Source organism: Mauremys reevesii, linkage group 15 (genome assembly GCF_016161935.1).
Source record: "Mauremys reevesii isolate NIE-2019 linkage group 15, ASM1616193v1, whole genome shotgun sequence".
NCBI classification, from domain to species: Eukaryota; Metazoa; Chordata; order Testudines; family Geoemydidae; genus Mauremys; species Mauremys reevesii.
The window spans coordinates 17,542,087-17,552,857 of record NC_052637.1 but is presented as its reverse complement, the minus strand read 5'-3'; the positions used below and the strand labels follow the sequence as shown (position 1 = coordinate 17,552,857).

The 10,771-nt window shown below is 49.0% G+C and overlaps 1 protein-coding gene across 1 annotated transcript; it reads right to left on the bottom strand.

The window, feature by feature from the left end:
• Window positions 1-3,001: 3,001 nt before the first annotated feature.
• LOC120383240 (zinc finger protein 660-like) lies at window positions 3,002-8,874 on the bottom strand. The gene is made up of 5 exons (XM_039501100.1): window positions 8,316-8,874; window positions 7,371-7,458; window positions 5,736-5,832; window positions 4,923-5,036; window positions 3,002-4,701 (listed from the first exon to the last, which is right to left on the bottom strand). Exons 1-5 carry the CDS (start codon window positions 8,549-8,551, stop codon window positions 3,614-3,616), a joined length of 1,623 nt encoding a protein of 540 aa, XP_039357034.1. The 5' UTR covers window positions 8,552-8,874; the 3' UTR covers window positions 3,002-3,613.
• Window positions 8,875-10,771: the final 1,897 nt, after the last annotated feature.

Genomic DNA, 10,771 nt, shown 5'->3' with positions numbered 1-10,771 from the left:
ATTGATCTCCCAAACTGGCTAGCTACTGAACAACAGTTGTCGGGACTTGGGAGTTTCCAGATGCTGATGGCCACATACTGCTCTACGCTGAGGGGGACTCTCAGGTTGGCACTGCAACTTGGTGGCAAGCTCCACGCAGATGTCTAGGGAAATAGACTTCTGCAGCTTGAAGTTCTGCGGCTACTGCAGTTCATCCCAGCTCTGCAGCACTGTCCTGTACCACCCATCAGTGCTAGGGGGCCATGAACAGAAGAGGTTCTCCAGCAACTGAAGCCACTGTGGGAAAACTGAATGTAGAAGTAACTGCTTGATCTCATCCTCTTCCTCTATCCACAATGATTCATAAGGGAACTAACTTAAGCCAGAGTAAACAAAACAGTATAGACACATCCTTTCACCGTAGTTATACTGGTACAGATAAAGCAGAAAAACACACACTGTGAAAACTTTCCTATGTAGACCAGGCCTTACCTCACTGATTCTATCATATTCCAATTCAAGGTAGGCAAACTGGATTCCCTCATACCTCAGTGACTGTAATTACTGTGATCTTCTTTTCGCCCATCATTACCACAAGTTCATACAAGCATCAGATTAACTTTTAAATGGAATCTCTTGGTGGTATCACTTTTGTTGCATCTTCAGTCAATCAGGAATTTTTATATTTCAGAGAATTAGCTTCAAAGTATTTATAGTGTCTTGACTCTGAAGTGATTTTTTAAAATATATTTTTGTGATTATTGCCTATACCCAAAAGTGAAATAACAAGCTAACTACAATGGAACTAGTATAGTTAATGGGCCTGGCTTCGAAATGTACACGACCCCAATGACTGATGAGAGAAAGAAGCCTTCCCTCCTTAGCAATAACCAGAGCATTCAGCATTACTGGGTTAACCCTGTGGCTGCTGGAAGATGCTCCTGCAGGGAGGAGCATGTTCCAGCAACATCCATGTCTCCAGTCCCACTTGAGAGTATTATCCCCATGGGGCAGAATCTCTTGCTGAGTACATTATGTCACATACTGAACATTGCTGCAGGGATGGAGGCAGCAGGAGACACTAGAAATCTGGAGTAGAATTTTGCGCATCATGAGGATTTTGCAGAATTTACCTTTCTTGTTTTGGAGAACCCACTGGAACATCACTGGTGTCTGGAGCTGAGAGGTGAGAACTGCCTATTTATTGCCATAGACTGTTCACTCTTAACCATAATGATAACATAGTGCATTCCAGTATTGGTAATACTTTCTCCTGCTCATTGTGCTTCATCTGGGTGGTTGGCCTATTAATTTGGCAGAGCTCTTCACAGGGAGGAAGATGCACCTTTTGCAGGGAAGGTTGGTATATCTCCCTACTGTTTTTCGTTTGTTTGGAATTCATTGGATTTTATGTTGCTTAGCTGACGTACAGATGAGAAGCTTATTAATCAGCTTTAGTACTCAAAACAGAACTTGAAGATGAACAGGGCAGAGTGCATGAAGTTACAACAAAAAATGTTAAGATATGGTGTTAACCCCCACCCCCACTCACTAACAAGTAACAAATCAAACCACACAGATTTACCAATCAATAGGAAACATACTCTAGCATGGAGTGGGGGCTTTTACTACAACACTGAATCCTTAGTACAGGGCTGGATCAATTTACCAGTCAAACTTTGTAACCCAAAGTTATGGGACTGTGAGTGGCAGCTCAACAAAGAGTCATTCTTAAAAGGCAACCTTTAAACAATTACTTGGTCACTAACATGTCAATTCAGTTTAAATTTGCCTTGCAACAATAACAATTCAGAGCCAAGCCTCTTCCTTTCACAGAGATATCTCACATTAACATAGCCCCATGGCATCAAAGTTATTTCTATGGCAGTTCAGCAGAAGGTGTTACCATAAATACTCTGCAATCCCAGTCGTGGCGTACTGAAAGCTCCAATGTTGCTTTCACCAAGTGATAAAACAATGATTTATAAAACCACCCAAATTCAAGCAAGCGTCATCTGTGACTGAGCTGTGGTGAGTGCCCATCAGTCGGTCTACAGGCTGCCAGCTCCTCTTTGGGGTATGCACATACATCTTCCTAACAAAGTAGCTCTATGCTGAGCTAGTGTAAGAAATCCCCAAGTCACATTTACTAACTAAATTTTAATCCTAGACAGCCAGGGTGAGGCTGGTGTGACAAAGCAGGAATTTTCTGTAATATTTTTATGGTTCCTGGGCGGGCCTCAGTTTCCCTCCGTACTCTGCATAGCCACCCAGTGGGTGCAAAAGGGTTCAAAATGCGGGTCTTGCGGCAGAGCAGCAGACATGAGATGCTGTGTCATGTAGCTGACTGGGGTGCAGTGAGTGACTGGGACATTAAAGGATGGGCTGAAACCGACCCTTTTTTAAATGCCAGGACATTCAGACCCAGGAACCAGACCAAAAGGAAGGAGTTTTACCCCCACCTCTCAGCGGAGAAACAGAGCAAAGGCTCCAGCTCAAGAACAATAGGTCAAACTAGTGTCAGGATACTGGGATAACTCCTGGCTTTTACAAAGAGTCTGGAGCTCTCACCTGGAATGACATTGAGAGGAGAAATGGAGACTGAAACAGATACTGCCTGGTTGCACTGATGTAGACAGCATGGACCATGTGTTAACCTTTGCCCCACTGTGCTAACGTAAGGGCTTTCAGATTCTATACGCCAGGTAACTAACGAATTGTCACCTTCTATTGAAAGGGCCGCTTGGTGTCACTTCATATATTCACTGAGAGCACTGTGCCCTGCAGGACTCTGGCTGGGCTGGATTCGCTGCAGGGAGCCGCAGATAGGGATTGCTGGTGCCGAAGGCCCAGTCTGGGAATCATGGAGGCCACAGGCCTGCCCCTGTGGAGCTGTGTGGGTCCTTGGGATGGGCACATTAAAGGGGTCACTCCCACGGGGCTGATAATAGGCTGGGACCAGACCAGATCCTATGACTCTGTGACAGCTGGCTATTGCCACACAAAACACAATATACATTTACATCATGAACTCAGGAACACACTTCCCGACACCTAGAATGACCGAGCTGTTGCTGGGCCAGAGCAGACATATGTTTGAATTCTTTGTTACTTATCAGGTGAAACCAGTGCATAGATAAACTTTCCTGGGGGCGTCTGAATCCAAATGCGTACTTCAAATGCCATTAATTCAGCACAGTCTTTCAAACGTAATGAATCTCTGAGTATGAGTCTGCTTTTCCACGGCCAGTTTGATTTGTGTAACCTCCCCAGGCACATTGTACGAACATAACATCGATAGAGCCCATAGACATGTTTATTAGCGTAACCACTGCTTTCTAGGCATCCTCCTCACCACAAGGACAGGCAGGGTAAAGCTGCCTGGCATGGTGCCACCTGCTGAGGCTGCATGAGTGGGACTGTGTTTATAAAAGTGTTTGAAATCCAAAACAAAACAATCCCTCCCTTCCTAGAAATAACCATCTGCCCCAGTCCTCTGTGCCCCAAAACCAGATTCCCAGACCCCACTGAGCAGCAGCTCCCTGGAGTCTGCCAGCCAGGCTGACCCTGGCTCAAAGCGGCTCCTTCTGAGCTGGCATGGGGTGGGGGCAGGGATATCAGGGGATGCCGGTTTCTACCCTGTGTGGATTCTCCGATGCGTAAGAAAATTGGAGCAGCGAATGAAGCTTTTCCCGCAATCAGGGCAGTCGTAAGGCTTCTCCTCCCGGTGAGTCCTCTGGTGTTTGATCAGGGCTGAGCTCACAGTGAAGCTCTTCCTGCACTCGGGGCATTCATAGGGCTTCTCTCCCGTGTGGATCCTCTGGTGTGTCATGAGGTTCGAGCTGCGATTGAAGCTTTTCCCGCAGTCTGGGCACCGATATGGTCTCTCTCCTGTGTGGGTTCTCTGGTGTCTAATCAGGTCTGAGCTGTTCCTGAACCATTTGTTACAATCAATGCACTTATAGGGTTTCTCTCCAGTGTGCACTCGCTGGTGGTTGATAAGACTGGAGCTCTGACTGAAGCTCTTCTCACATTCCTCGCATTTGTAGGGTCTCTCTCCCGTGTGAATTTTCTGGTGCCTGATGAGGTAGGAGCTGACACTGAAGCTTTTCCCGCACTCAGGGCACTTGTAGGGTCTCTCCCCTGTGTGAGTTCTCTGGTGGGAAGTGAGGTTGGAGCTCTGGTTGAAGCCTTTCCCACAGTCAGGGCATTTGTAGGGTTTCTCTCCGGTGTGGAGTCTCTGGTGGGTGATGAGGGTGGAGCTGTCACTGAAGCTTTTCCCGCAGTTGGAGCACTTGTAGGGCTTCTCTCCTGTGTGCAGTCTCTGATGGGTGATCAGGTGGGAGCTCCGGCTGAAGCTTTTCCCACAGTCCAGACATTTATAGGGTTTCTCTCCGGCGTGGAGTCTCTGATGGACAATCAGGTTTGAGCTGCGACTGAAGCTTCTGCCACATTCCTCACAGATGGTCGGTCTCTCTTCATTGGGGATTCTCTGGTGGGTGGTGTCCACGGGCCTGTGACATGATTTATCCAATCCTTTCCCTGGCTGGGTTCCTGGCTGCCTTTGCAGTCTGTGCTGACTCTCCCAGGCTTCTCCCTGCTCAGGGCTCTGGGAAATGTTCCCTTCAGCTCTTCCTGACATCCTCCTGTGTGGTTGCACTAGCTCAGGACCTTCCAGCTGAGAGTTCTCCTCCTCACTCTCACTGCCCATCCCGTCTCCTGCTGGGACAGAGAATCCAGACAGCAGTCAGTCCTCAGAGAGGCTGACACAAAAAGGGGTGAAACAAATCAATATCAGGATCCAAATCCCCCCAAATCCTTCCCCAGAGGAGAGAGGGGAAGGGGGTAAGCCAGGCAGCAGACAGGGTTGTTGGAATCCCATGCATGACCTCTGCCATGAGGACATAAAACTGGGCTAAGAGCTTACTGAAGCAATCCCTCACCTGTGTGGCTGCTTCTCAGGATACCCCTTTCTTCACAGCCCTGGAGATCTGGGCCCCATGGCTCTTCCCCTCGGTCCAGCCGGGAGATCTCACTGGGCTTGGGAACAGGAAACCCTGCTCAGGGGAAAAAGCAAGTGGGCTCACATACATTCTCTGTTTGTAGGTTGGGAAGGCTGCTGCAGGGTGCCCAGCCCTTTTCTTTGTTGCAGGGAGATTTCATGTGAACAGACAGGAAAATGCACCCAGAGCCCACTGGGAAAGGCCAGCATCTAGGGGAGACATGCTGTGTCCCCTGAAGTGAGCTCAGGGATCTACACAGACAGGGAACTTGGGCAAGATTTCTAAAGAGGTTTAGACAACTACAGTCACAGACAGGGGCCTAGTGGGATTCTGTAGAAGCACAATGGAAGTTAGACATTAGACACTGAGGAGATTTTGAAAATCTCACTCAGTGCCTGTCTGCATCTTTAGGTGGTTACCTACCAGCAAAACTCTGGCCAGTGGGGCTTCAGGCAGAGCAGAGTCAGGAGACACATGTCCATCCCTGATGGGACAGAGGTCCCAGAGGTGGAATCTGCCCTGGGAAGTAGGGGAGACAGTGAGTTTGTCCCACTTGGGAGCCCAGGTTACAGGGAGAACAGCACCATCATTAAGTCCCTGGATCTCCAATCCTGTGCAGGAACAGTCTCTCCCACATGGGGTCTGGGGACTATGGGGCTGTTCCTCCTGAACGCTAGGGGACCAGATCAGAACCCACTGTGGGAATTTCAGGGATGCTCAGCTCCTGATACCTGAGGGGTAATGAATCCTTACCCAGGAGGTTCCTGTAAAGAACTCTGTGACGTGGATCCAGCAGAGCCCACTGCCCCTCAGGGAAATACACAGCCATCTCCTCGAAGGTAACCGACCCCTGGAACAGCAAGTGTCCCCCGCTCAGTGCCTGCTGCCAGCCGCAAGCGCACTAGCTCAGCCACGGCCTGTCCCAGCCTCCCTCACCATCTGCCGCAGCTCCCACAGGCCTTTGGTTACATCCCCTGCACACCAGCCCCTCAGGATGTTCCCAAATCACCCCCGCCATAACCCACACAGACCTGCCCCTGCACTGTTACCGGATCAGAACCTCCCCTGCTCCACAGGAGAGAATCCGCCTCCCTCTCGCTCCCTGTGCGCCCAGCTCTCCAGCCTCTCCAGCTTGGGGGCTGCACCTAGGCCGCCGCCTCACTGGCTGTTCGGAGGCCACTTCCTATGGCCTTCTCTGAACAGCTAGGCTGGAGGAGTGGCCATTACACCCCACCTCTGTCCCATCCCCTGCCCCCTCCCTCACCCTCTGTGGGGAGAACTGAGCCTAAACATGAGTGTGAGTTCATAAGACTTCACAATAACCTGTAATAACAAATGGTGATGGGAACTGGTACAAGGAAACCAGACTGAGACTGGTTTGGTCTAAACCGAAAAGACCATGCTGATGTAATCCAATGGCTCCCGAAACTAATGCTTGTTAAAAACGGGTGACGTGGAGCTGGAAACTAATGAACCAAAATTAGTGTTTCAGATATTGGACCTAATCAGTGGACAAAATACCATGTCCACTCACCACTCCCTTTGTGTGAGGACAAGTCGGAAAGAACAGACAGAGGCTAGTGGGGTAAGCTTCACCACCCTGCCCACCACCTCCACCCTTTCCCAGGATCCTGGACACTCTTTGTCCTGATCCTGAGAGCTGTCCTGACCGGCCCGGGCCAGAGAAAGGGACCCACATAACATCACCACCCGTACCGTTCCCACCGGAATCCCAGTGAAATGGGATTAGACTTTAACAACAGCTCCAGCCCACCTCAATTAACTTCTTCTCTTTCCCCTAAAGAATAGTTATTACCGTCTCTGATACCAGGTAAGAGACTGCGAGACAAGGGGCTTTTTCCTGCTAAAATCCTCTCCAGCTAAAGCAAAAGGGAAGATGGGATGTCATTAAAATGAAGGCCTCACTTAGCACTTTACATGTCAAATGTTGTATCTATAATGGAAGGTTCAAAAGGTGTTTAGTGGTGAGATCTCTGTACACCAAGCCCTGGCCCTTGTTTAACGTTAGACAAGGACTGGGTTACGTAAACCTCTTTGGCCCCTTTGTTCCATCTAAATTTATGCTACGCCCCCCACAGCACTTTACATAGGAGCTCAGCATCATTATCCCCACGTTACAGATGGGGAAACTGAGGCACAGAGTGGGGAAGTGACTTGCCCAAGGCCAGGCTGCAAGCCAGCAGCATAGTTGGGAATAGAAGCTAGGTCTCCCATGTGTCCGTCAGGTACGCTAGCCACTAGGCCACACTGCCTCCATTTAAACACAGCCCAATGAGGAAATTCCTCACCCAATGCACTAACCCTCCCACTTCCATACTGTGGTTACTCCTCCTGCCACAACCCACTTCCCCTGGATAGATCCCCTACCTGAGCATGATCCGCTGCAGCCATGTCCCTTTCCCGTTCCCCGGCACACGGGGCGATCTGGAGCCAAGCGCTGACGTGGTTCTGCAGCCTATCAGGGCAAGAAGGGCCAGTGGGGAGATTTCAGAAGGGGCTTTGGTGCATTTCACAGCCCCGTTCATCACAGGCTCTTTCCCTGCAAACAGACACACGGGACTCTGCAGTGCTGAGAACACGCTTCAGTCACCGACCCGGCCTCTCCCACCAGGACTAACCCCACCGAGCCATTCCCCCACCCCCGCCCGCCGGCCGGCCGGCCGGCCGGCCGCTCCGTAGCAGAGTCCCTGAGCCAAACACTAGAAAAGAGCAGAATCGAAGGAGCCGCTCTGGGGGATCCCCCTGACACTGTCCCCAGAGCAGCACATTCCCCCAGCGGCGCTGGCACCAGGCAGAGGCAGGAACTGGCTTTTCCTCTCCCTGCCCCTCCCCTTCTCCCCCGGAAAGTCAATGCGCCCCGGGGTGCTGCAGGGAATGGGGCTGGGCAGGGCTGGGAGCCGGGAACCTCCCTCCCCACTGATCGCTCCTGCTGCCCCTGCCAGTCTCTCCCCCTGTCTCCCTCCCGCACCTCCTTTCGAGCTGGGAGATTCGGTCCCTGGCCCGGCCCGGGGCCTTCGCTCCCCGGAGCTGGCTCGGCTCCTGCAGGCGCTCAGGGGAGCAGAGTCTGGGGGCATCAGGGAGGGCAGCAGCTCTGGGACTCGCAGACCCCCGCTCCCTCGGATAGGGTGTCTAGATGAGAGACGTGAAATATCAGGACACAGGGGTGGGGTGGGGGGTGCCAGCGGAGCAGCAACAAAAAAAAAACGGAGAAAGTCCCCCCGGCTGTGCCCAGAGGGATGCTAAGAAAGGGCTCTCCCCCCACAAACCCCGTGGAGCAGCTACGGCTCAGCCTGGAAAAGAATCCAGACTCACAATGGAGGCAGCAGCAGCCTCTGACCCAGGAAGCTCAAACCCGGTATCCTCAGACAGGGAAACACCCACTGGAAGAACTGTCCATAGTCAGCAAGTGACAATAGCCAGGGCCCTCTGGTGGCCACAGTTAGTGGTACCAGACGAGGGCCCTTTCCCCTCCCTCCTCTTCCTGGGGAGTAATTCAATGCAAGAGGCGTTTTTCTGCTGGGATAAAGAACCCACATGAATCTCCCCATGTAGGTACTTATAAACCAGGATCAAGTCACCCCCTAACCTTCACTTGAATAAAACGAACCGATGGATCTCTGTAAGTCTTTCGCCCTGAGGCAGGTTTTCCAGACCTTGAATAATTCTGGTGGTTCTTTTCTTTGTCATTTTAAGGTTTTCAACATCCTTGTTGAAGTGAGAACACAAGAAGTGGACAGTGTGTCCAGTAATGGTCTCCCTGATGCCCTATATCCAGACAATACCACCTGTCTACTCCTACTCAGTATTTCCCTGCTTCTACCTCCAAGGATTATACTGATTCTCTTAGCAACACAGCATCACACCAGGAGCCTGTGTTCAGCTGGATTCCACCAAGAATCATAAATTCTACCCAGAAGCACTGCTGTCAAGGATACAACAGTCCCCCAGCCTTTATGTGTGACCAGCCTTCTTTGCTCCTAGAGTTGAAATATAAAATTAAACAAATAAGGAAAAACACCCAGAATATCTTTTTAAACGATATTTTAAAGGTTTGAAATTTTTCAAAATCATTACAAAAAAAGATATTTTGGGCAGGGATATTAATCCTCCTGCTTCAGCATTTAATTCAATGTCTATAGAGACCAAGCCTATGAAGGGCCAGATTAGTTTGTGTGTGTTACTGCAGAGTTCTTACACAGGCAGGCCATTCATTCAGTTTTAAGACAGACAATCGGGGGTATGGGGTAGGGTATGGGTTTTCCGCTGTCCAGTACTGAGATAAAATCAGATGTGGTTTTGTCCAGTATCACACACAGAGGACTCCATTTTTAAGAGCATATCACTTCACCCTTGCTGCCATGGCCTTGCAAACAATGACCAGTAGAGCTGAGAATGGGGAAACTCAGTGCATGTCACAGAAACAAAGCACTAATACCTGAGTTGCTAAGGACAGGAAAACTCAATGTACAGACCAGAAACAAAGTGTTGAGACCTGGGGAACAGAGAATGGGGAAATTCAGTGCATGGCACAGGCACTCAGTTCTGAGACCAAGATCTGGTAAACTCAGAGTATGCCACAGACAAACAGAGGTGAGACCAACAAGATAGCTAAGAAAAGGGACAATCTGTGCAAGGGGAGAGGCAACTCTAGATTTAATCCTGAGTGGAGCAGGACCGCTTGGAAATAGTGACCATAATACAATAGCATTCAACATCCCTGTGGTGGGAAGAACACCTCAACTGCCCAACACTGTGGCATTTAATTTCAAAAGGAGGAACTATACAAAAATGAGGGGGTTAGTTAGACAAAAGTTAAAAGGTACAGTGACTAAAGTGAAATCCCTGCAAGTTGCATGGGCCCTTTTTAAAGACACTATAATAGAGGCCCAACTTCAATGTATACCCCAAAATAAGAAAAACAGTAAAAGAACTAAAATAGAGCCACCGTGGCTTAACAACCATGTAAAAGAAGCAGTGCGAGATAAAAAGACTTCCTTTAAAAAGTGGAAGTCAAATCCTAGTTAAAGGACAGGGAACAAAGGGTAGGAATTAATGGTAAATTCTCAGAATGGAGAGGGGTAACTAGTGGTGTTCCCCAAGGGTCAGTCCTAGGACCAATCCTATTCAATTTATTCATAAATGATCTGGAGAAACGGGTAAACAGTGAGGTGGCAAAGTTTGCAGATGATACTAAACTACTCAAGATAGTTAAGACCAAAGCAGATTGTGAAGAACTTCAAAAAGATCTCACAAAACTAAGTGATTGGGCAACAAAATGGCAAATGAAATTTAATGTGGATAAATGTAAAGTAATGCACATTGGAAAAAATAACCCCAACTATACATACAACATGATGGGGGCTAATTTAGCTACAACGAGTCAGGAAAAAGATCTTGGAGTTATCATGGATAGTTCTCTGAAGATGTCCACGCAGTGTGCAGAGGCGGTCAAAAAAGCAAACAGGATGTTAGGAATCATTAAAAAGGGGATAGAGAATAAGACTGAGAATATATTATTGCCCTTATATAAATCCATGGTACGCCCACATCTCGAATACTGTGTACAGATGTGGTCTCCTCACCTCAAAAAAGATATTCTAGCACTAGAAAAGGTTCAGAAAAGAGCAACTGAAATGATTAGGGGTTTAGAGAGGGTCCCATATGAGGAAAGATTAAAGAGGCTAGGACTCTTCGGTTTGGAAAAGAGGAGACTAAGGGGGGACATGATAGAGGTATATAAAATCATGAGTGATGTTGAGAAAGTGGAT